The 21,924-nt window shown below is 42.8% G+C and overlaps 1 protein-coding gene across 9 annotated transcripts in view; it reads left to right on the forward strand.

The window, feature by feature from the left end:
* EXD3 (exonuclease 3'-5' domain containing 3) overlaps positions 1-21,924 on the forward strand; it is a 573,707-nt gene that overhangs the window by 153,549 nt on the left and 398,234 nt on the right. For 6 of the 9 annotated variants that reach the window (XM_073314573.2, XM_073314577.2, XM_073314582.1 and 3 more), the window contains 4 exons: positions 1,471-1,535; positions 6,634-6,804; positions 8,541-8,708; positions 21,460-21,513. In XM_073314573.2, the coding sequence (XP_073170674.1) occupies positions 1,471-1,535; positions 6,634-6,804; positions 8,541-8,708; positions 21,460-21,513 (458 nt within the window). The remainder of the gene's footprint in view (positions 1-1,470; positions 1,536-6,633; positions 6,805-8,540; positions 8,709-21,459; positions 21,514-21,924) is intronic. The other 3 variants (XM_073314574.2, XM_073314580.2, XM_073314575.2) reach the window with 2 other exon arrangements.

Raw genomic sequence — 21,924 nt, forward strand, 5'->3', positions numbered from 1 at the left:
CAACTGTCTAAATGGGCCATCTTGATGATCACTACAAAAGTTTTTTTTCTCCTGCTGATAATAGCTCATCTTAACTAATTAGCCTCTCACAGTTTGTATGGTAACTTCCAACTTATCTGTGTGTGTGTGTGTGTGTGTGTGTGTGTATATATATATTACATTACTGTATGTTCCATTCTATGCATCTGATGAAGTGGGCTGTAGCCCATGAAAGCGTATGCACCAATAAATTTGTTAGTCTTTAAGGTGCCACAAGTACTCCTGTTCTTTTTGCGGATACAGACTAACACGGCTGCTACTCTGAAACCTGTTAATTAACCAAGAGGCCTGAGCCTATTTTTAATGACTACATTCTGGACTTCAGAGTTTAGCAAAAAATTCCCCAGTAACATGTTCTAATTGGTGCAAAATTGAGTAAGAATATTCTTATGAAACATGCAGAGACCAATATTGAGAATTGTATTGCCTTTTAAATTAAATATGCCTAAATGTTGATGGCTCCAAGAACCCCATTTTGACTGGTTTGATGCATAATAAGGGATTTTAATTTAAATTTTCAAGTAGTTACAAAATCTACTTTTAAAACTTTCTGATGACACTTTTTGTCAAGAAAGCTTAAAAAGTTGCTGTGATTATTGGTTTGGTTTGTAAAAGCAGTGGAAAAGCCCAGATGATGTTCCCGTAATTTTAGTCGGCATCACATTTGTGGATTTTGAGTATATCATCCTCTCTCATCCTCCAATAAATTATGCCTTGCCAGGATCACCATAAACCCTGGGCCTAATCTAATAACACAAACAAGTATAGCTGAAGCACAGCACACAATTACTGCCAACTGACAGAGTGTCTCCTACAATTACTAAGGCGGCCTCCAAACAAATTCAGCCACTCCTGTCTCTCATCTGAGTGCTGGGATGAGGTCCAAGCCCAGGTCTATTCCATCTATTCCAGTGAAAGTTTCAGAAAGCATTGATAATCCTTTCTAAACCAAGCATGAAACTAACTCTTCTAGTACTGAGCTTATGCTCAAATAAATTGGTTAGTCTCTAAGGTGCCACAAGTACTCCTTTTCTTAGTACTGTACAGTTTTTTATTTCAAAAATGGGAGAGATTAGTGCAGTCATATTTGCTGAAGAATGGTGACATGATTTCGTTGTAAATACACTCAGAGAGCTTTGCACTGAAAAAGCGTTTACATGTGTGTGGGTATTTAGTTAAAGCTATGCATGGATGATGTCTGTTGTGGTTTTGTTAGGCTTCCAGAGTGAGGGATTTTAGCACTTTAATCCTGAATGACAGTTGGAAGGTTGGTGGTTTCAAACAGTGGCACGGAGGGGCCTATTTTTCATCAGCAGAACAGTGCCCCAGTGTATCTGGACTGCCTGTACATAAGCACTAAATCTGTTTTGTTTTTCTTCCATATCCCTCTCTCTCTCCCTTCTCCCCCTTCCTCCCTCCTCTCCTCTCCAGGCCAGGACTCACTCCTATTGCTGAAAACTCTTCAGTCCCTCTGGACAAAGAAAGAGATGAACAAGGTAAGGCTGTATAGTGAACCTCCCCTTCACACTGGAGCTAATAATGGTATGCAAAACATGTCCAGCCTCAAAGCCCTTGGGTCAGACCCACAATTCTTCATGATGGCTTTCAATTCCAATACATAGGGGAAGGACCTACGGATCTGCAGTGGGAAGGGAAAATAAAAGGCAGCCTTGTCCAATGTGCAGCAGTCGTGGGACACACATACAAGGGCTGCAGTAGACAGGCTGAGTTGTTTAAAAAAAAAATCAAAGTTTTCTTTTATTTTAAACATTTTTTGTTCAATTAATGTAGAGAGTAAGAAATCTGAAGATGTGAAGTACCCTGTCATCCTTATGCCTGGCAAGGAGAGTGTTGAATACTCGTGGGGGTTGGGGGTGCTTTGCTAAGTGGATAAATATTTAAGCCTTCATAGTTCATGATGTCTTTTCATTTTTGATTTTTGGAGCAGTGTGCTGCAATTTGGTTGGACAGTGTCTCTGTGAAATTATTGATATATTTTTAAACAGCCCTATGTTTTCTAGGTGCCATGTATAGATTTCTCCACAGGAATGATACATACTTCATCTAAATTTGGGAACTCAGGAAATTAACAAAAAAATTAGACATACCTGGTTGGTGTTTAGCTTCCCGTGCTTAGCAGTCTCTGCTCTGCAGCCAGGTTAATAGCAGAAATGTTTTCCTGAAATACCTGGGAACTTGCAAAATATGATATCGTTGTGTGGAATATATCCAATCGAATGTGCTAGTGTGCCCAAAGGGCCCTCGCCTACGTGCTACATCCTAGGGGTCGGAATTGCTCGGTCATCACACTTGATTGGTGCATTTAGACCTTCCAGCTCTTCTGGCTTGCGGTCCCCCAGCCTCAGTAATTGAACAGCTGGAAATACAACAATCAAGAGGTATCTTTTTGAATCATCAATTACTGACACAGACTAGAGCTCAGCAGTTCTGAAGATGGGGGCTTTCTATCAAGTTATGCTAGAGAAAGAGGAAAACATTAATTGTTAGGGTTTGAGGACAGGTCATTCCACCAGAACAACAACAGGGAAAAATAATCATCAAAATCTATACACTGTGCAAACTGGAATTTGGGTGGATTGCAAACCAAAATATTATGAAAAAGCCTCCCATTAAAGTGTCCTGGGCAGACTGTACCACATCTTTTTTGTAACTTAAGGGTCTCCATGACTCATCCCAGCCTACATAACTTACTCAGCAAGTCTCTCAGACTGCATCATCCCAGGAATGCAAGTGATTTCAGGTTATTTGCTGTGAACTGCTCCTGAATTACGCCAAAGGAAGACAGACCCCCTTACAGACTAAATGTTCATCGTACACGTGTGGGCTCATGACAAGCATGCACAGCCACATGGATCCCACTCACTACACTGACATATCTCTATATCTGCCAGTGCAGATGAACCACTTCTCTTTGAAACTGAAAGATGGGCCTCCAGACCAGTAGAAAAGTCATTTGTATAGATGAGGCAGGAGACAGGGAAGCATGGCAATGACGATGAGGGGTAAAATGATTCAGTGATTCTAATGTGGGGACTGTACTCTTGATGTCTGCACTGATATATGACAGACAGACAGACACACACACTTTTCTCTCTCAGCTGTCATCAGGTTGCTGCCACACAACGGTACTAATCAGTTTTTTGGGGCATTTCCTACCTTCAGATATACAGTTGTGTCCCGTGTTGATGCCAAGGGAAACTTCATGCATTCATTTGAGAACAGAATAAGGCCCTGAATTTCTAACCACTCACCCCACCCCTATCTACCATTTGACATCATCACTGTTCCAGATAAAATAATTTGAAGCAAAGTGACCCTAACCTTGAATTAACAGTAAATGAGTAAAGTTAAAGATTAGATACATTGATTTCACCAAGGCACCTGTTGCTTCAACCGGGCACAGGGTGCGGTGGCTTATGTATGTGATTCCTGTCAGTGCTAAAGAGAATTAATCACTTCCATTAACCTCCCCCACCTCTCCACCCCTTGAACACTGATTGAAAAGTAGATCTCTACCTTAGGTTAGGACCCCAGTTCTGGGATTTTAGAGACTTCAATGATTTGTACATAGAAGAGAAATAAACTTAATTTTTGAGTAATCCATCAGGATTAGCAGAAGGTTCTTTGCTTTTGTAACTCAGACTAATGGGCAAAAGAAAATAGACTGGACATCAGCAAAAGTTTCTTAACCATGAGGTTTATTAGGCTGTGGAATAGTCTCCCAAGGCAGCCTTGTCATGTGAATCATTGCTAGACTTGCCACATAATTGCAAATGTACTTTAGGGAAGAATCCTGCACTGGCAGAGTGATAAGCATGGTGACCTAATAGGTATTTTCATCTCTGATTTCAGATGTTCATTCATGTACTACTTTCTGCACATTACATACAATTATAGAATCATAGATATCAGGGTTAGAAGGGACCTCAGGAGGTCATCTAGTCCAACCCCCTGCTCAAAGCAGGACCTAATCCCCAACTAAATCATCCCAGCCAGGGCTTTGTCAAACCTGATCTTAAAAATCTCTAAGGAAGGAGATTCCACCACCTCCCTAGGTAACGCATTCCAGTGCTTCACCACCCTCCTAGTGAAAAAGATTTTCCTAATATCCAACCTAAACCTCCCCCACTGCAACTTGAGACCATTACTCCTTGTTCTGTTATCTGTTACCACTGAGAACAGTCTAGATCCATCCTCTTTGGAACCCCCTTTCAGGTAGTTGAAAGCAGCTATCAAATTCCCCCTCATTCTTCTCTTCTGCAGACTAAACAATCCCAGTTCCCTCAGCCTCTCCTCAGAAGTCATGTGCTCCAGCCCCCAAATAATTTTTGTTGCCCTCCGCTGGATGTTTTCCAATTTTTCCACATCCTTCTTGTAGTATGGGGCCCAAAACTGGACACGGTACTCCAGATGAGGCCTCACCAATGTCGAACAGAGGGGAATGATCACGTCCCTTGATCTCCTGGCAATGCCCCTACTTATACATCCCAAAATGCCATTGGCCTTCTTGGCAACAAGGGCACACTGTTGACTCATATCCAGCTTCTAGTCCACCATAACCCCTAGGTCCTTTTCTGCAGAACAGCTGCCTTGCCACTCGGTCCCTAGTCTGTAGCAGTGCATGAGATTCTTCCTTCCTAAGTGCAGGACTCTGCACTTGTCCTTGTTGAACCTCATCAGATTTCTTTTGGCCCAATCTTCTAATTTGTCATACCATTTATTACTCCCTTAGATCATTAGCAGACTTGAAAGAGAGATTTTCCCACTGCTTAGAATATTTGAGTGATCCTTAATCAAAAATCAATCCAGACATATTGTCATTGCTGATCTTGCCAGTTTTGCAACTGTTCTGAGATATGTGTGTGAGAGTGAGGACTTGCTATCTTACAAGGCCATTGTGTTCTGTGGTGAATCTTGCCAAAGCTCGGATTCTGACTCCAGCCAAAGGAGATGCTGAGCTGGGCGGAGAAAGCTCTCGTTCAATCCCAAATGTGCTGAAGTGGGGCTTTGAAAAAAGAGACCATTTATACACAGTGCAGTTTATTTGGCTAGTCGCTTTGTTTTCCTTTGGCTGTTGTGTCAGATTTGTGGTTGACGTTCCACTGTAGCCTGGCTTCTCCTTCTGCTGAATTTTGCAGTGGGGTTAGAGTCCTGTGTTTGACATCACAATCTCTTGCCACAGGGAAATATACTTAGGGAGACTTAGTTTAGCAGACTTTTGTCTAAACACACATCTTTGTTAGTCATCAGTATTCTTCTTGATGCAGTTGATAACCCAGGAAAGAGAAACAGATTTATATTTGTTATAGTCTCAAGGTTTTCCCAACATGAAAGGGGATACAGAAAATTACTGGCAAATCACACTGTCTTCTAATACATATTTTAGATGAATAAAAAGGAAAAAAAAAAACTGACTGGCATATTTTCTCTAGATGTTCTTTTGTTTTCCACGTCATTTTTCCGTCTTTTTTATACTGTTTCCATTGGAAACTGCAACTGGGATCATCATGTAGAATAAATTAGTAAAACTTAGAAGCAGAAATCAACACCCTTCTGATTTTGCTTCTTAGCCAGAAAAAAGAGAGCAGCTGCTGTTACTGAATTCTTCTCTTCTGTGTCTGCTCTCCCCTTGCTCCATGCCAGTACGTGCACCATGTGGTGAAAGGTACTTATGGGGCTACTGAAGGATGCCACTTCTCCCTGCCAACCCTCTGAGTTTCTTGGAAACTATTCTCTAATGTAAACATTATAAAGATATTGCCTAGTACTGTTAATTTATCACTTAGACCAGATGGGTAGTAAGATGCCTATTAACATTCACAAAGTGAGCATTCAGTTCCTTAACTTTTTTAAACAGATCACCCTGAAATTACTTAGATTTATAACATAAATTTTGTCCATGTTCCAAACTTTTCATCTTATAACTTTAATGAGATGTCCACTCTAAAATGGCAATGGTAGCCTAAACCAAATACCTCACCCTTCTTTGGAGAAGGGGAAATTTAATTTCAGATAAGGCTATTTGAGTTTTCAGCAAGTCTGATGGTAAATGTTTTATCCTGTATTTAAAACCTTCACTATTTTAGTCTCAGGGTTTTCCACTCTAATGTAAGGTGTTGCATAATTGTGATTGCAGTGGTTATGTGATGAATATAAACGTTTACAGTGCAGGAATGGAGAGTTGTTTTTTTTAATCTGTGTTCTTATCTGTAGGTATGTTAGAAGTGTAGATAATAGGGTTTGTAAACCTGCCTGCCTTTACTGTCTCCAATAACACCCGCCTCCTCCAAATCCTAAGCCCCTTTGTCTGTCCTGCAGAACAACTTCTCTGTCTTTATGGGATAATTAGTGTGGACAATTGCTGCTTTTCCCATTGGGTTTGAGGTGCAGTGGGCCATGAAGGAATCTGTAATGACATGAAAAGTCACTAGAAGCATGGATGGTGGTTGAATAGCAACAGTTACCTCTCTGAATAGATTTAATTAAATAATAATAAAAAATCTTTGTGTTGAGCTGGGGGAAGGGAGGATTCACTAATCTATTTGTACATGACAATGTGTTTTTGTATCTCAGCAGCTCAAGGAAGAAACCAGGCGGGGTTTTGCAGCTCTGGAAGACCCATTGGCAGGACTCCTGGACATGCTGGAGAGCAGCAGTGACTGGAAGGGGAAAGGGCAGTCCCTGGGGTATTACATCACCAATGAGTTGCAACTTTGGATAAAGGAACATCCTGCTGTTCAGCAGGTTAGAGAGAGAAAGAGACAGAGCCTGGAGAAAAGAGAGAGGGATATTCATGCTCCCAAACTGTCTCCCCCTCCTCCAATCACTTTATTCCATAGTCCAGTTTCCATTAGTGTACCCACAAGCATAACGTGACCTGCTGATGGAATTCATACTGAGGTAGCATGTTCCAGTGACGCTGGCCTGAGAGTGAAACACCACCAATGGTGCTAAAATATCTTCCCATTTCCTCCCACTGCCTAGAATTTCTGTCTCCCCAAATCAAGCTGCCTTGCTGGAATATGGACCTTTCAGTCTTTTCCCTGGCTGGAGGCTTTCCCATTGGAACCAACATCCCATAAGCCCAATCACTGTATGCTCTTCCAGTTTTGCACATAGAAGACAATTACTGTATGATTATGTAACTCTGGCAATGTGGTAGCAGCTTCTGTCACTCAGAGTGCTGAAAGTGGTAACAATATGAATCTTCCTGGTAGCTTGGGTGATCAAGCTGAAGTTGTAGGGTCATCAAAGTAGTAATTCATTCATTTCCTTGGCCTGTTGCATTCTGATACCTTGAGATTTTTCCTTTCTCTATATTGCTCCCTGTGAACTTTAGGTGATTTTGTCTTTGTATTGTTTCATTTTTCATTTTTTTTTTCAAACTGCCTGAGTTTGCGAGTTCAGCTTCTCCATTCAGAGCCACGAGAACTCTATTTTCTGCCATTACAGTCTGTTGTAGTTGAATCAAACACAGGGTTGAGAGTCAAGAACTCCAAAGTTTTAATAGAATGATTATGTATGAAAGTATGTATTAGTAATTGTGTCATGACACCATCCTTTTGCCTCAGGGCCGCTCCAGGGCCTGGGAACAAGACTGGGAATAAAATTGAGTTCTCATGCATAGCAGGGAAAGGTTGCCTGTGGAGAGCTGGTGGATGCAAGCGCCACGAGGTTTGTTTCTACTGTGGGCACGTACCACAAAAGGAACCTCCTCTGACCTGGTTTCTTACTCTCGTGTTGAGTTGGAGGTGTGAATAGTGCAAGAAGTTAGCAAAAAGGGGTGTTCCCCCATGCTCAGATTAATGTTTGCACCAGGCCTCTCCAAGTTCTACTCCACCAACATTTAATATTGTTTTAACTGGCTACTGTGAAGTAATGTGTGTCATAGGCACCAACTTCTGCTGGCGCCGGTGGGTGCTCAACCTGCCTCTGCCCCCGGCCCGGCGCCAACTTCACCTCTGTTCTGCTCCCTCCCGCCTCTGCCCTGCCCCCATTCCAACTCCACCCCCTCCCTGCCCCATTGGACTCCTTCCCCAAATCCCTGCCCCAGCCCTGCCTCTTCCCCACCTCCTCCCCTGAGTGAGCCGCGTTCCCGCTCCTCCCACCTCCCTCCCCGGAGCTTGTTACGCCACGAAACAGGTGTTTCGTGGTGGCAAGCGCTGAGAGCTAGTGGGAGAAGCAGGGACGCGCTGTGCTCAGGGGAGGAGGCGGAGGTGAGGTGGTGGGGGAGGGGAGCTTGGCTGCCGGTGGGTCCACCAATTTTTCTCTGTGGGTGCTCCAGCGCCAGAGCACCCACAGAGTCGGTGCCTATGATGTGTGTAGCGTGTTGCCCTGATTTCTGTGTCAAAGTTCAAGGGGGAGCTGGAGAACCCCTTTCCAATGCATTGCCTTGTCTGATGTTTTAAAAAGCTACATTTTGGACTGTCATTGAATTCTGTTGGTCTTTATGAAACCTGTGTTTGACTCTGATTTCTTAGTCTGGCTTGAGGCTGAAGAAACTCCAGGCCCGAGTATTCAGAATACTAGCCCAGAGCCAAGTTAATCTCCTTGACCCGCTGATTGGCATTTTTCAGCTACGTACAGCAGACCAGAACAGTTTGCTTGGACATGTTGGTCATGTTTACCACAAGGGCAAGTACAAAGAGGTGGGTCCTGATTTTCAACTTGATTTGCACACTGAGAGCTCTGATTCTGTTTGTGTCTGGGCCTGTTTTTCGTTATGTTTCTGTGTAAGTTCTATTTTGTAATGGCAGCAAGGGCTGTGCGTGGTGTAATTTCGTATGGTCGTTGTACTTGGCGATACTTATTTACTCTTCCTTCAACCTCATGCCTCATAGTGGGTGAGCACACAACTCCAGTCAAACTCAACTCCGTTTGTGAGGTTCGCAAGAATTTGGTTAATTTTTTGGGTACTTTATTTTGGGTGCTTAATAAAATAAAAAAATATCCCTTCCACATGTCCTGGTTTTGACCAGTAATGGAATATTGTGAGGGACATCTTTTGTGGTATATATCACCTGACTGAAAATCTTGCCAGCGAGATTCTCTGTTTTATGGGATTACTGAATCAAGGTGTTTTGACTAATTTCAAGTGTGATTGTAAATAAGATTTTGCTGGACATTTGAGGCTCCAGGGACACAGATGAGTTTTTCACTGCTATCTTTTGGAAAATGCAGATTCCTTCAAGCATTTTGAACTGGAAAGCTCCAAATTGTGTGTGAAGCTGTTTTTCTAGGATCCTTTCCCTGACTTGAGCACTCCTTGGGCAGGAAGAGTTGGCTCATAATCCTTTTTCCTTAAGAAGAAGAACCAAATAAGGTGTTTTTTCTCAGTGTTGTCCATGGGATATCAGAGCTATTTCATTTCCCTTACCCATATCTTCCTCCCAATTATAGTATCGCCAAAAGAACAAATGCAAGTGCTGGGCCTGTATGCTCCAAGACAGAGTAGAGTAACAGAATGTGACAGACAATCCTGGCACTAGGACTATGAGGCCTCTGCTGCAAGCCATGGTGAGGATGTCTACATTGTGCTTTCATAGAATCATAGAATACCAGGGTTGGAAGGGACCTCAGGTCATCTAGTCCCACCCCCTGCTCAAAGCAGGGCCAATCCCCAATTTTTGCCCCAGATCCCAAATGGTCCCCTCAAGGATTGAACTCACAACCCTGGGTTTAGCAGGCCACTGCTCAAACCACTGAGCTATCCCCGTGCTGATTCTACTGTAGCCCTCTGTAGGGCTCCTTTCAGATGGGGCAGTAACAAATATTCAGATGTGAGCCTCTTCGCCCCCTTCTGTCCCACCTTAAGTCTTCGGAAGGTTGAAATCCTTCTAAATATTTGATATTATTCTCTGCTTTTTCCAACTTCTTGTTTAAACCCTAAGGGTTATCTATAGAATGGGGCACCAAGATTTCAGGCTTTACTCCAGAGAAATACACTCCCTTTAGGCCACTGGACACATTTAATATTCTTATGTGAACAATGCACAGTTTTTTCAGAGGTCTGCATCCTTGCCTCACATGTTCATGTCCCACCCCTCACAAATTGCATAAGAGAACAGTGTCTCTGCAGACAATGAAGTCCCTGATGTTCCCAGAGACTGGTGTGCTTGTTATCTCATTTACTTCTAAAGGAGAACTGATCCCTCCCATGGCCTTCAATATTAGAACTTCTCGAAGGCTGAACCAATTTATCTGTCAGAATAACAGTAATTTGTGCAGCTGAGCAAAGCATTCTCTTGGGATTTGTGAATTTTGGGTTGTCTCCTCCAGTGCTATTAGAATACTGTGGCTATGGATGGAAGTAGTGGGGGGATAAAAAATAGTTATGGGAAGATAAATCTTGAATTATTTGGAGATAGCACCCTTTTGTTGTCAGATGCCACAGAAGTGAATAATTCCTGCTACTAAGAGTTACGAGCACTTCAGGAATGGAGGGTGTTCGTAACTCTGAAATGTTCGTAACTCTGAACAAAATGTTAGGGTGGTTCTTTCAAAAGTTTACAATGGAACATTGACTTAATACAGCTTTGAAACTGTACTATGCGGAAGAAAAATGCTGCTTTCTCTTAAATTTTTTAGTAGTTTATGTTTAGCACAGTACTGTACTGTATTTGCTTTTTTTTTTTCCGGTCTCTGCTGTTGCCTGATTGCGTACTTTTGGTTTCAAATAAGGTATGATTGGTCAATTCGTAACTCTGGTTTTCGTAATTCTGAGGTTCTGCTGTAATAGTGGCAGGTAGTATATGCATTCTGTGAGGCACCCCTGGAGTAGGCGAGGATGAGATGAGCCTCACTGGCCACTGGATGGCACTAGTGCTCCCAAAACATACAGAGGGAGCTTTATTTTTCTGACTGTAAGTAAGGTGGCAGTTAAGGAAAAAGGCAGAAGTGGCTGTGTGGCAAGTTTCTGGATGTGTATCCATTCTGGTGTGAATGCAGTTGATGGCAGCTGCTGATGGAATGCAGTACTATGGTGTTGACAAAAAGGGGTTTTAAAGCTGACGATTAGAGTGTATGCTATTGTTTGGTAACGAGGGTAGTATCTAAGCAGAGGGATTTAAAATGTCTATTTATACAGTTCCAGCTGGGGTGCCTTTAGATATAGTTCCTCTTTCTTATATAGCTGCTTCATGAGCCAAGCATAGTTGCAAGGTGAGTTTCAGTAGTTGTCCTAAACCATACATTGAGCTATCTAGTGTTTGTGTATTAGACCGTTTTGTGTTCAGGCTGAGCCTGGACTAAATTCATGCACACCATGTGTTGTGCAGGACTCCAAGGCGCTGATAGTATTGTAGTCTTTCAGAACTGTCTTTCTTGAGCTCTCCATTTCGGTGTTGGTGAATGGCTTTATGAAAACCAAGATGGCCACCGGTATTTTTAAACAATGATGGAATTCAGCAGACCAGAGGCTAATATAGTACGATGCTATTCTGTGAAGAGACGCTGAATAGGCCAGGCTGTGCTTTAGAAGAATGAGGGGTAGGCAGAAGGCAAGCTAGTGTTTCATGGTCATCTTATGTTACACTTCAGCCTTTCAAAGAGTGTCTGGGGCTGGTTGAATGAACCTCTCCTGCACTCCAAATGCAGGAATCTAAAGACAAAGGAGACTCTTGTCACTTGCAGGCCCCTTTAGCGAATAAAAGCCATTGTCACATGAACGGGGCAGTCTGGCAGGCTGTGCATGCTTCAGTGCCCCATGATATCGCTAAGTCTCAGCAGAAATCACATTCAGTGCCCTGTCAGCTTTGATTAGCGGGGTCTCATGACTTAATGTGCTGCGATATTTCATGTCTAAGGGTGGCGGCTGTCTTTCTGGGGGATGAATGCGCTCTATTGTCCACTGAGTTATTTTATTTACATTTTTTAAACAGCTTATAAAGGTAAAAAGATAGCTGTGCTAAAAAAAAAAATCAAATTCCTTTGCTTGTGGATCAGAGGTAAGTGCTTCTCGGGTCAGATACAGTGAAACTTGTTTTCGCAATCAGCATCAAAGTTCTGGTTTTGTTTAACAGCTTTATATTAAATTCTGAACAGGTGGTAGTGGAGCTGGGTTTAGGAAGGAAACAATAAATAATCTTTTTAGCCTCTGACAACCAGAAATATTCCTGGGCTTGAGAGAACTCCCACTCAAAGCTCTCTGCATTAGAAATCTAGGGACTTTTTTCTTTTTCTGTTTGTTTTTTATACAAGAACATTGGGGTTAAGGTTTAGCAGGGATGGGGAGATAATTTTTGCATTTCATTTTTAACAAATAAATGACCTTCTCCTTCTGTATTTATTGATTTTGTACAGAAAATGGATTTCATAAATATATTGAATTGAGCTAATATTTGCTAGTTTTCAATAAAAGAGACAGATTTGTTAATTGTATCTAGGGCTAATTGCTAAAATTAGGAATTAGGTGATAAAGGCATTAAAATATACCATTTATTTATTTTAATCTTAGTGGTCTCTAACAAAAACTGCAGTAACACAGGTTAGGGTTGAGAGTACATGTCAGTAATTTAGAGTAAAATACATTACTGGGATGGTTTAATTATTCCAAAAAACAAGAATGATAAACCCAGGAAATTCAGAGTTAGGGATAAACTTAAAATAAATCCAAACATGTTAAGGGTCTAGCAATTCACATTTCAGACAGGCAGACTACCTTAACTCAGCCTTCTAGTGATGCCTAATATGATTATGATTATAGCATATTCATGTTTGTAGTCTTAAATTTATTAGATTCAACTGATGTTAGAATATACATTATATTGTTCTTTTGCTATGGTGTCACTATAGGGCAGAGTTAAAGCTGTTTGGGTTCTCTAACTGACTTTCCAGATGTTAATATGTTTGGATTGCTTTTAAATTTAATCTTAACTGCGACTTTCCTGGGTTGCTTTGTGCACAATTAAAACATCCCTGTAATGTATTTTACCCCAAAACACTGATATGTTAACTGCATTTTAATATAGTTCTTGTGTGGAAATTTTCTTTTTTTAATTAAAAAATTAAGATGTGAACAATAAAAAAGAAACTCAATGAGGATGTTATCATGTGCTAAAGGAGTTGGCGGATGTGATTGCAGAGCCATTGGCCATTATCTTTGAAAATGCATGGGGATCGGGGGAAGTCTTGGACGACTGGAAAAAGGCTAATGTAGTGCCCATTGTGACGGGGCAAGGCCAGATGACTATAGAAAAGTAGTGGGAGATAGATATATTGGCTCCAGGCTAAACAAATCCCTGGTACCAGGTTAAGTGAAATGGAAGCAGCTCCAGGTCAATTAAGACAGCTGGGGCCAATTAAGAACTTTCCAGAAGGCAGGGAGAATGCTAGGTTGATTCGGACACCTGAAGCCAATCCGGGCTGGCAGAAACTAGTTAAAAGCCTCCCAGTTAGTCAGGTGGGTGTGCGTGTCAGGAGCTGTGGAAGGAAGTTGTGCTGTTGGAGAGGCTGAGTAGTACACACCATATCAGGCACAAGGAAGGAGGCCCTGAGGTAAGGGTGAAGTGGAGCTTGAGGAAGTGAGGGCTGCTGTGGGGGAAATAGCCCAGGGAATTGTACATGTCATGTTTCTAAAAGGTCAGCTACCAGAGCTGATACTATTAGGGTCCCTGGGCTGGAGCCCGGAGGTAAAAGGTGGACCCGGGCTCCCCCACCCCCTGATAAATCACTGAGACTGGGAGACAACAGAGACTGTGCAAGGAAGGATAACTTCCCCTCACCTCCCTTGCTGGCTTATGATGAAAATGGCTCAGTAGACTGTGACCCTTGTCTCGAGAGAAAGAAGGGTTACGTGGAGGGTCACAGTGAGCCTCTGAGGCTAGCGAAATCCGCCAGGAAACGCCGGACCCACGGAGGCAAGGACAGAGCTTTGTCACACCATCTTTAAAAAAGGGAAGAAGGAAGATCCGGGGAACTACAGGCCAGTCAGCCTCACCTCAGTCCCTAGAAATCATGGAGGAGGTCCTCAAGAAATCAATTCTGAAGCACTTAGAGGAGAGGAAAGTGATCAGGAAGAGTCAGCATGGATTCACCAAGGGCAAGGCATGCCTGTCTAATCTAATTGCCTTCTATGATGAGATAACTGGCTCTGTGGAGGAGGCAAAGCAGAGGACGTGTTATTCCTTGACTTTAGCAAAGCTTTTGACATGGTCTCCCATAGTATTCTTGCCAGCAAGTTAAAGAGGTATGGGCTGGATGAATGGACTATAAGGTGGATAGAAAGCTGGCTAGATTGTCGGGCTCAACGGGTAGTGATCAATGGCTCCATGTCTAGTTGGCAGCCGATATCAAGCAGAGTGCCCCAAGGGTCAGTCCTGGGGCTGTTTTTGTTCAATATCTTCATTAATGATCTGGAGGATGGCCTGGAGTGCACCCTCAGCAAGTTTGCAGATGACACTAAACTGGGAGGAGAGGTAGATATGCTGGAGGGTAGGGATAGGATACAGAGAGCCCTAGACAAATTAGGGGATTGTGCCAAAAGAAATCTGATGAGGTTCAACAAGGACAAGTGCAGAGTCCTGCACTAAGGATGGAAGAATCCCATGCACCACCACAGACTGGGGACCAAATGGCTAGGCAGCAGTTCTGCAGAAAAGGACCTAGGGGTGACAGTGGATGAGAAGCTGGATATGAGTCAACAGTGTGCCCTTGTTGCCAAGAAGGCTAGTGGCATTTTGGGGTGTATAAAGTAGGGGCATTGCCAGCAGATCAAGGGATGTGATTGTTCCCCTCTATTCGACATTGGTGAGGCCTCATCTGGAGTACTGTGTCCAGTTTTGGGCCCCACACTACAAGAAGGATATGAAAAAATTAGAAAGCCTCCAGTGGAAGGCAACAAAAATGATTAGGGGGCTGGAGCACATGACTTCTGAGGAGAGGCTGACGGAACTGGGATTGTTTAGTCTGCGGAAAAGAAGAATGAGGGGGGATTTGATAGCTGCTTTCAGCTACCTGAAAGGGGGTACCAAAGAGGATGGCTCTAGACTGTTCTCAGTGGTAGCAGATGACAGAACGAGGAGTAATGGTCTCAAGTTGCAGTGGGGGAGGGTTAGGTTGGATATTAGGAAAAACTTTCTCACTGGGAGGGTGGTGAAGCAGTGGAATGGGTTACCTAAGGAGGTGGTGGAATCTCCTACTTTTGAGGTTTTTAAGGTCAGGCTTGAGAAAGCCCTGGGTGGGATGATTTAGTTGGTGTTGGTCCTGCTTCGAGCAGGGGGTTGGACTAGATGACCTCCTGAGGTCCCTTCCAACCCTGATATTCTATGATTCTATGTGATATTTCTAATTGGAAGACGGCAATATCAACGTTAAACCTTTTAGGGCCAGATTCACAGATACACGCTTGCTGCTTAATGTAACTCAGGCGCATCACAAAGTAGCCTGGCCAGACATACTGACTAGTTACACTGGGTTTAAAGCTGTGCTGTGTCATCGAAGCTGCACAAAACAGCCAGTGTTCGGTCCAGTTTCCCCTTTCCTTCGGTCTTCCAACATACTTATGTGCATGCGCATGCCCACAGGGTTCCAATCCAAATTCCCTGTCCCTCCTGTCCTCCAGATGCCTCTGCACACACACCCGATTCTCCTCCATCCTGTTCTCCACAGTGCCCTGCATGTGCACACACCTGTTTTCCCATCCCCCTGTACTTTGCCTTACACTGTGCATGTGTGTGTGCTCACACGCACCCACACATCTGAGTTTCCCCCTCTATTTGAGTAGATCTGGTGCAACAGGTAATATCTGAAGAAAAATACTTGCACTTATTGGTAAATGTTTTCATTTTTATTTTGTTTAGCTGGAAGTTTTCCCATCAGTAAAGGCTAAAGCACAAAATCTTCTTCAGATAAACAAAAAATCATCCTCTTTCAAAATCTCCCCCCCACATCCCATCATTCCTAATGGTCACCCCCAAATTGCGCTTAGGGAAGATGATGGCCCCCTGTGGGATGAGGTGGAGAAGAACACTGGGGAGCAGGTAAACGGTCATCTTTGCCTGTCATCCGAGTGCCACTGAGAACCATAGGAGAAGGTAGCCATTTTAAGAAGAATGTCTTAACTGAGGGCAAGCTGTGGGCATCGGTCCCCATGTGAACAGCATCTTGGATCATTTTTGTGTTTTGTCCAGATATGATGTTTATTCTGACTGCTGCTCGAACAGAGCCTGACCCAAAGCCCTTGGAAGACAATAAAAGGATTCATTGTCTTCAGTGGCTTTGGATCAGACCATTCGTCATCACCTTTTCTTCCTATTTTACCCTTTTTCCTGTATCAGGCACCCCTGTCAGTACATAGCCCTCATCACGTACCTGCCCTCCATAGGCTTGGGAAGGGAAATGGAAGAAAAATATATACCTTTCCCATGCTTCTAATTTGATCCACTTTGGAAGTGCGTGGGAGGGGCAGGGGAGTTAATGTAGCCCAAATGCTTGCCTGGGTTATTTCTTTGCTGTTATTTTTATTCTTACTGGGAACTGGAATGCATTAGTAGGAGCAGAAAAGGCAGCACATGCTAGTATTCAGGATTGTAAGAGACATTTTCACATGTGGGTTATGTTGGTTTCCGAGTGCGTGTAGAGGCCTTCCTAATAAATGCATTGTGCATACAGACATCACAAGGATTTTAGGGTTCCTGGATAATGTGCTGAGGGGATCATTTTTAAAAGGTAGTTGTTGGTCTTGCTTAACAGTTGGAGGAGTGGTGAAGGCAGCTAGGATTTGGAATTCCGATTGCCTTGCTGATCCAACTTTGATCTGAGGCTTCTACAACTAAGTTAACAGGATTACTAGTTTCCAGTTATTCTGGCTACTCCTGGTCCAGTGTAGAGTATGCACAAAGCTGTGTGATGGAGAAATACTCAGTGACCGTGGTGGGGTTTATCTTTAAGTATCAGCTAAAGCACATAATCTATGTGCTGAAATACTTATCGGACAGCAAAATGAGTCCCTGAATGAGTTGTTACATCCCTGGAGATCTTATCCTCTGTAAAAATAGTATTAAAAATGGGGTAATTTTATAGAAGACTTTTTTGTGGAGTTGAACAATACCAAACATCACAATAACAAAAGAAATATTAAAACAGATACAGTAGCCAAGTCAGTCACATCTTTAGTTCAGTTAGGCCTATCTCTTCTTTTATTATTCGTATTGTAAACATGCTGATACTATCTGATGTTGTCCTTTCTGTTCAAAGATCTGGACTCTGTAAATATACCCTTCAATAGGGCCTTCTGTTTGTTTGTTTCTAACACTGGTAGTCATAAAACCAAGAAAAGCATTTCAACAAATCACTTAAGTATGTGCTTAAGATTGAGATTTAACTCACTGAGGCCATGTCTACCCTACCAATTTGTGTTGACAAAAGTGACGTTGGCACCCAAAAGTCGACCTAATAAAAATCGTAATTTTGTGTTCACACTTGCTCCCTCTGTCAGCAGATCACATCCATACTGGGGGCATCATCACTGACAGTGTGAGCAATGCACTGTGGGTACCTATCCTGCAGTCCTTCTGTCGGACAGTGCTAAATGTCCCGTGATGCATTGTGTTCTGTCCTATGGAGTCTGGGCTTTCTTTCGCGTCATTTTTCAACTGCCCTTCTTTGCTGTGCACCCTGTCATCTTTGTGAGAAGGGATGGATCCTGCACTGCTTTCCTATGCTCTATTAACTCTCCTGAAGACAGTGCAGATGGCAGTGCAGTTAATCGTGAATTTCCTAACTGAAGAAGACTTCCAGGCGCCCAACATTCTGCGTGATATGGATAGAAGCAACTTAGATTGCTTTTGGCATTCACAGAGTGGGTGTGCAGGGTAGAACGTTGCTTTTGGGCTCGGGAAACAAGCACTGAATGGTGAACATAAGAATGGCCATACTGGGTCAGACCAACGGTCCATCCAGCCCAATATCCTGTCTGCCGACAGTGGCCAATGCCAGGGGCTCCAGAGGGAGGGAATCTAACAGGTAATGATCAAGTGATCTCTCTCCTGTCATCCATCACCACCCTCTGACTAGCAGAGGCCAGGGACACCATTCCTTACCAATCCTGGCTAATAGCCATTAATGGACTTAACCTCCATGAATGTATCCAGTTCTCTTTTAAACCTGCTACGAAGGACCGTGACTCTAGGAAATATGCATGAGGTAAGGGTAAGCAGGGAAACGAGGCTACATCTACTCCATGCTTGTGGCTTCTGCCCTGCTTCCTATGCTGCTCGCCTATGTGCTGCTTTGGTCCCTGCACAGGTGATTGACCAGTTGTGTGGGAAAGTTTCCTACAATGGGGGAAGGAACAAAGCTACTCTGCCATGGAAACTTCATCAGAGGATTACCGAGTACCTCCAGGAAACTTTCCTGGAGATCTCTCTGGAGGATTCCTGTGAGATCTTGGCGTGCATCAACACTCTGTTCTGCCATACTGATTAGCTATACAGGGAAACGTCCAGCTCACAGAAACACAGCCAGCCTCCCACATTTCTGTACCCTGAACCCACCTCCATACTTACACAAACCACAGCCACTTACCAGAAATCTCATCTCCTGCTTCTTGCTCACCAGAGAGCAACTGCTGAGACTGGCTAGACACCTCTGGAGTGGAGAATGGTTCCTGGCTGCCTGACCGCCCCGCCGGGTGACTCCACTGGGAGCTGCACATTCTCATCTAACTCCACCTCTTCATTAATAACTTCATCCTCCGGGTTAGGTCCTCTTTCTGCTGCCTCTGTGCCCTCCAAAGTATTCACGGGGCTCTTGGTGATGGAGGTGGGGTCACGACTGAGGATAACATCCAGCTCCCTGTAGAACCAGCAGGTCTTAGAGTGAAGCACCTGAGCGACGGTTTACCTCCCTTGCCTTATGGTACGCCTGCCTCAGCTCCTTTATCTTCACTCTGCACTCTAACATGTCCCGATCTTAGCCCTTTTTGCACAAGCCTTGGGACATCTGCCCATAGGTATCCCAATTCCTACGTCTCAAGCTGTCATAACCATAAGGGTAGCCTAAAATTCCTCTTTACCTTTAAGGGGTTAAGAAGCTCAAATAACCTGGTTGGCACCTGACCAAAGGAACCAATGGGGACAAAAGATACTTTCAAATCTTGGCGAGAGAGGAGGCTTTTGTTTGTGCTCTTTGTTTACGTGGTTGTTCTCTCTTGGGACTGAGAGAGGCCAGACAGAAATACATCTTCTCCAAAACATCCTAATCCAAGTCTCCAGTATTGCAACCAGTATAGGTAAGCAGGCAAGGCAGATTAGTTTATCTTTTGTTTTATGTGAATTTTCCCTGTGTTGAGGGAGGTTTATTCCTGTTTTCTGTAACTTTAAGGTTTTTGCTCAGAGGGGGATCCTCTGTGTTTTGAATCTGATTATCCTGTAAAGTGTTTTCTATCTTGATTTTACAGAGGTGATTCTTTTACCTTTCTTTTTTTTTTTTTTTAAATAAAATCCTTCTTTTAAGAACCTGACTGATTTTTCCATTGTTCCAAGACCCAGGGATTTGGGTCTTTAATCATTTTGTAACCAATTGGTTAGGATATTATTCTCAGGCCTCCCCAGGAAAGGGGGTGTGTAAGGCTTGGGGGGATATTTTGGGGGAAGACGTCTCCAAGTGGTCTTTTCTCTGATTCTTTGTTAAATCGCTTGGTGGTGGCAGCGTACCAGGTTTCAACCTAAGTTGGTAGAAATAAGCTTAGGGAGCTTTCATGTGGGTCCCCACATCTGTACCCTAGAGTTCAGAGTGGGGAAGGAACCCTGACACAAGCGCAGCTGGGACTGCACAGCCACCTCTCCCCATATACTGAGCAGATCCAACAGATCTGCAGTGGTCCAAGTGGGACAGCATTTTCTGCGATAAACCACCATGGTCACCTGGGAAAATACGATGGGAACTCTCCACCCCGAGCAAACAGGAAATAGAATTTCAAAAATTCCAGAGGCTTCTAAGGGGGAGGGGCAGATGGTTGTTTACCTGTCTGCAGGGCAGTGGAGTTTAAACTGCTGACCAGATGGGATGGGTCAGGATGGGCATTGTGGGATACCTCCTTTTAGGCCAATTAAAGCGATGAAATGAAGCGTGGTGTCTACACTTGCACTTTGTCAACAAAAATGTGGAGGAAAAAGAGTTAAATCTCTCGTGAGGGTGGATGAATTTTGTCACCCAAACCAGGCATTTTCCCCAACAAAAGTTGCCTTGCAGTGTGTATGCACTCACTGTTTGGGTCGACAAACGGCAGTTTTGGCGACAAAACCTGGTAGTGTAGACAAGGCCTGAGACTTAAGTGCATGGTTAAGTGATTTGCTAAATAGGGATGGGCTTAAGGACTGTTTATGTGCCTTGCTGAATCAGGGCTCCAAAGAACATGTTTTAGCAACCCCCTTGTAGAATGGTATGGGTGTATTGATTTTGAATTCACGAGTAACAGTTATCCTTTGTTTTGTATCACCTTATTATACTAGGGTGGGAGTTGCACCTAGTAGAGGAGGGAAACTGAAGCCAGTATGGAAGCAAGTTTTTGGGGTTAAAACATAGGATTTGAATGCAGAAGATCTTGGTTCTATTCCTGGTTATGCCACTGACTGCTTGTGTGACCTTCCTCAAATCATTTTGCCACTCTGTGGCTCACTTTCCCATCTGCAAAATTAGGATACTGATTCTGAGGAACTTCACATGGGGATTACAAGACTTAGTTCATCAATGTTCAGAACACAGCATAAAAGGGCACAATATAATTATTCGCAAAAAGAAAAGGAGTACTTGTGGCACCTTAGAGACTAACCAATTTATTTGAGCATGAGCTTTCGTGAGCTACAGCTCACTTCATCAGATGTTGTTATAATTATTATCATCCTTTTATTTGTGATTCATCACATCTAGTATATGTGGAGCTACATTTAAGTGATTGAAACTAAAAATCTTATTTTAGTTGTATTCAAATTTATGAATGAGATGTTTTCACAAAATATAACCGCATAGAAAATTTAAAAGCAGCAAGATTTGTGTTCAAGTTAACTCATAAATATCCTTTTTTGTTCCATTTTTTAAATGTGTATTCTGGAGAAAATTATCTGTCAGTTGAGTCTTTCCAAACACTTGACTAGAGACTCTGGTTTTTCGCTCTAAATTTTTTAATAGAGTACTTGATCTCAGAATTTTTCTTCTGAGGTTTAATACTGTTTAAAACATTTAGTGCCACTGATGATGTTTTTGTGGATTTGTAAATGAAATCTGTGCAGCCAAATGCATGTAATTAGCACATTCAGAATATAACAATAAAAAGAATCATTCTGTGGAAAATGTGTATAAACCATCTATACTTCAGTTTAGAAACACATCTGTTTATAAGCTCTCCCAAATACACATTCTCCTCTACAACCAGAAATATTTTCTACCTTTTGTGTTTTCTAGGCAGCCATTCTGAGTATAAAGCTAAACTTACAGCTGGAACTAGATGTGGAGAAGGCAAGTCTGTTTCCCCTGTAGTCTCCTCTATCATCATATGTATCCTTTGCTAAACAAGACGCGCAGTCTTGCACAAAAGTGGAAGTTATATACCAGTACTATACACTAATATCTAATTTGCAAGAAGTCGCTAGGGAGCTGCTAAAAATAACATTTCAGTCTGTGAAGTGACTGAAAGATTTTTTTATACCACATTCCATCTTCATAGAATATTTTTCTAACTGGGATAAAACTTCAGCTGTGTTGATTCTGTTTTGCAAATTATTGTTTCTGTAATGAGGTTTATTAAATGCAAAAATAATCTCATCTCCTCCCCTGCTCCCCCCATTCAGAATAATGGGTGTAGAAGATAAGAGGTATTTTCTACCTATGTGGTGATAAGAGGTGGCCTTGGTTAAATAAATTCTAATG

The sequence above is a fragment of the Lepidochelys kempii genome, chromosome 16, assembly GCF_965140285.1.
Source record: "Lepidochelys kempii isolate rLepKem1 chromosome 16, rLepKem1.hap1, whole genome shotgun sequence".
NCBI lineage: Eukaryota > Metazoa > Chordata > Testudines > Cheloniidae > Lepidochelys > Lepidochelys kempii.